Consider the following 3,909-nt stretch of genomic DNA (forward strand, 5'->3'; position numbering starts at 1 on the left):
CAAAATGCTGTTGCTTAAGGGAATTCCTTGGCAGCATCAGGCATTGTTCTTAAAATACAAAAAGGTAGGGGAAGGAGTTGTTATTGCTGCCTGCGCCACCCTGCTCTGCAGGTAAGGATGGTCTGAACCCCAAGATTATCTCTTGGGGTTTAACCCCAACCAGGCAGACAAGTGGCTTGTGGCACCTGCTGAGCGGTGCCCGGGCACACACACGTGCACACTGTGGGTGCTCCTTTGGGCAGCTGCCATGCCCCCCGACACGAGCCGGGGCACACAACACCTGCTTCCCTGGCTGGGAAGGGGCAGAATTCAGACCACGACGTGCTGTTAAGGATTGTCACAACAGCAGAGGCACCACCACGTATGTCGCTTTCTACAGACCTGAGCCAAAAGTCAAGCTTCTGAAGTATGCCAGGCTTTGTGAAAGCCACAAGACTATGGATCAGACTTTCCTGGCTTGCATAAATTGGTGCAGCTGAAGCAAAAGCTGATTTAAAGCAACCAACAACCTGCTCGCTTATATTTCAGAGTATCACGGAGTTTAAGAGAAGTTGGATGTAGCAAAGCCCCTGATCCTGAATGTCCCAAGTTTAAGGGAACCTTTAAGCCAAATGTGTACTTTACAGCTAATCCCTGTCATCTTATAAGGTCAAACGAAAAGCTTGGCCCTGAATGCCCCACTCCACCTCTAACAGAGCAAAACCAAAGCTGTATTTTTTCCTACAAGAAACACTAATGCAATACAGAGGGTGTGATTTTAATTACGCTCTCCTTTGAAAGCGATGAAAAATTTACCAACTCCCATGAATATGTTTATTTGACCGCACATTCAAACCATTGCCAGTATACCAAGCTCTCCTAGCTTGAAAACCCAAGAACATTAAATGCAATAATCATATGTTAAAGTTTGAAAATGTAAGTGTGCAAAAGTCAGGAAATTCCCAAATTAAGTTATCTACCACAACCATAACTCAGCCCTAGTACTCAGCCTTATCGTACCACTCAACTTTACATGCCATTATAGATTTATGCCTTAAAAAGCGGCCAGGCTGTAGCATCGGTGGGAATTTTTGCTAAGGAACATGCTGAATTTTGTGTGTTTCGAATCTCGCTCTTAACATTGCATTACTATGTTTGCACTTAACAGTATAACGCTTCAGAGTTTCCTCCCAGCATAACCTGGGCCAGAAATAATCCACAAGAGTTGCCAAAGGACAGGACAGCACCAAGGCCTCCCACCGGACGCCGCTTCGCAAACCAATTCAAGGTATTCGAGCTCCATCGTGTGGAACGTGCCTGCACATACAATAGGAATAAAATCTGGCTTTCTAATAAATCTCTTGGGAAGGGGGGGGGGGAAATGTATCCCCAAACATACTATAAAGTCGGAGAAATATGCTGTTGCAGAGGTTGCTGCTGGAGTTGCGCTGCAGCCCATCACAGTGCATACCGCAGCGATGCAGCTTTTTAATGAGAATTGAGACCAGCTCCCACTGCAGAGCAGATAATTAGACTGCCTTCACGCTAGCATTTGCTGCATTGGTCCTGGAAACGCTGTTAGATGAATAACTCAACCATGCATAGGATTTTTTTTTTTTTTTTTTTTAAATATTGCCTGTTTAGGTTTTGTATCCTTTTTCATTCAGTGCTGGAGCACTGAAGCACACAGCCCGATGCCGTTTGTATGCAACAGGCACACCGTGTGACCTCTTTCTCAGATTTTGTGTCACCCTGCAGCTGGGGTTAAAGGAGTAAGAAACCATTTCGCATCCGAATTCTGGTTAATGTCCCGTTTCTCGCAGCCGGCATGCTGGCAACATCTTTGCGCAGCATCTAGCCCAGAGGGACCCTTATCTCACTGGCTCCCTGGGATGCTCTGAAAGAGCTCTCTTGAAAGCAAGTATTTCTCCCAGACAAGCAAAGGCTTCTGAATTTCTAGAAGCAGTTCTGTAACAGGAAGAATGTTGCCGTGACAATATATATAGCTATATTTATAGAATGTAAGCTATATTTATAGAATGTATAGGAAGACATATAGATAGATGCAGTTTTCAATTTTGTATTTGTTACAAATGATTCCCCTCTTGCATACTGCATTTCTCATCCCTGTTTCATAGCAAGGGAGAAACCGCACACAAAACAGGCAAAGGAAAACAATAAAAAAACACCACCAAAAATAAACCCAATTACTCTGAGCAGCAACTCAAACCCATCCTGGTCACAGCATAAGGAGCAAGAAACCAAGCCAGGCTTCACAACCAGCAGGCACAGTATTACTCTGTTTGTCCCTAATTCACTGCGGGGGGGACTTTGCACGGTTTACCTTTAGCAGTAGCCGTCTCTCCATCAGCGTGAGCCATGCGCTGCATAGCGGTCGCTCCAACGCAGACCGGCATGCTGATTCTCTGCCCCAAGACTGAGGTTGACAGGTCCATTACTGACACGTCCCTGAGCACTCGGGGGTACAGCTTCCATCTGACACAGAGACAAAGAAAGAGAATAAAAAGCCTGCATCATCGGGGTTCTTAATGGTCAAAAGCAGATTTTCCTGCTGTCAGGAGAACCATGGCGAGAGCGGTGTGGGAGCTGCAGCAGAACCTCATTGTGTGACCCAGAGCTGCAGCAGGACCCACGAAATGCACAAAGCCAGGAGGAGGCAAGCAAGGAGGGACCCCAGTCCATGGAGGGTAAAAGAGGCAAAAAGCCTTTGAACATTGCTGGCTGGCATCATTTGAAAGAAAAGTCAGGAGCTGCAAAATAATAAGGTTCACAGTGAGTCTCAGCCTCCCAGCAAGCCTTGGGGCAGAACTGGATGACAGAGGGTGTGCAGGAACAGAAGTCATTGCCCCCCCCCAGTTATTCCTTCTATGGACTAGGGAGCCAAAAGACACGGGATTTTTGGATAAAACTAGCCTGGCCAGCATGCTTAGCCCTCCCTGTCCCTGTGCTATGGGTCTCTGCAGTGAGACTGCACAGAAATAAGCTACCACATGGGAAGCGGGTGGGCAGGATGACTGCCCTGGCTTTCCTCAGCTCGAGGGCGTGTGGAAATCCACTGCTGGCACAGAGACCGAGTCCCTTTGCTTGGAGAGGTCCCGTCCCCAGCAGCCACCGGCCACTGTGCAACACACAGTCCCTGGGACTACAGCTGCAGCCCCAGGGACAGCCCATCGTACCGCAGGGACTCCAGACTTCCAAGAAAAGACCAAACGCGGCCACTGTAATTTGGTGCAGGAAAAGACAGTAGCACAACTGCTTTCCCAATAAGGCAAATTACAATCTAGTCCTTGAATGACATGGCCCAGCATCTGCTCAACCATTCCCGACCTTGCTTTGCCTTCAACGTGTCCACCAGGAACCACATCAACCCAGAGCTGGGCTTTATTCTCCACTGGGGTCTTCAGCCTGGGTACAAATGGAAGCTGACTCCAGACGAGAGCAAACTAAAACACACTTAATCTGAAATTACAATTTATTGCGGTCAGGATGGACATCACATGCTTGCAGACACAGAAACTTATCTTCCACCCCCCTCCCCCCCAACAGCAGCACACGATCACAATCCCTCTTAGGGGGTCAACTAGACGACACCGCAATATCAAATCTATCTTAATAGGGTTGCATTCCTGGGGGTACCTGTCAAATTGGACTCTTTCTCCCCATCCAGGGGATGTTGCAGCACAGCCACTGTTACTACAAGCCACAAGAGGGTGTGCAATAGTCGGGGCTGCCTCTCCACACGGACATGCGCTGAGCCAGGCCCTCTCTGCAAGCGGTAGTAGGGTCCGCATCAACCTCTCCCTAAGGCATCCCTCCCTCTGAAAGGACTCTGCGCTTTTAGATGATGGCTACTGAATTTTAAATTACAGAAAATAATTAAAAGCTTAAGCTCTAGTACTGCTGCACCTG

At 47.8% G+C, this 3,909-nt stretch overlaps 1 protein-coding gene across 2 annotated transcripts in view; it reads right to left on the bottom strand.

Moving 5' to 3' along the window:
• HAO1 (hydroxyacid oxidase (glycolate oxidase) 1) overlaps positions 1-3,909 on the bottom strand; it is a 25,723-nt gene that overhangs the window by 15,092 nt on the left and 6,722 nt on the right. For both annotated transcript variants that reach the window (XR_683608.1, XM_009587773.1), the window contains exon 2: positions 2,324-2,475. Coding sequence is in view for 1 of the 2 variants with exons in the window: in XM_009587773.1 (XP_009586068.1) it covers positions 2,324-2,475 (152 nt within the window). In the remaining variant the exon portion in view is untranslated. The remainder of the gene's footprint in view (positions 1-2,323; positions 2,476-3,909) is intronic.

This window comes from Fulmarus glacialis, unplaced genomic scaffold (assembly GCF_000690835.1).
Source record: "Fulmarus glacialis isolate BGI_N327 unplaced genomic scaffold, ASM69083v1 scaffold3141, whole genome shotgun sequence".
NCBI classification, from domain to species: domain Eukaryota; kingdom Metazoa; phylum Chordata; class Aves; order Procellariiformes; family Procellariidae; genus Fulmarus; species Fulmarus glacialis.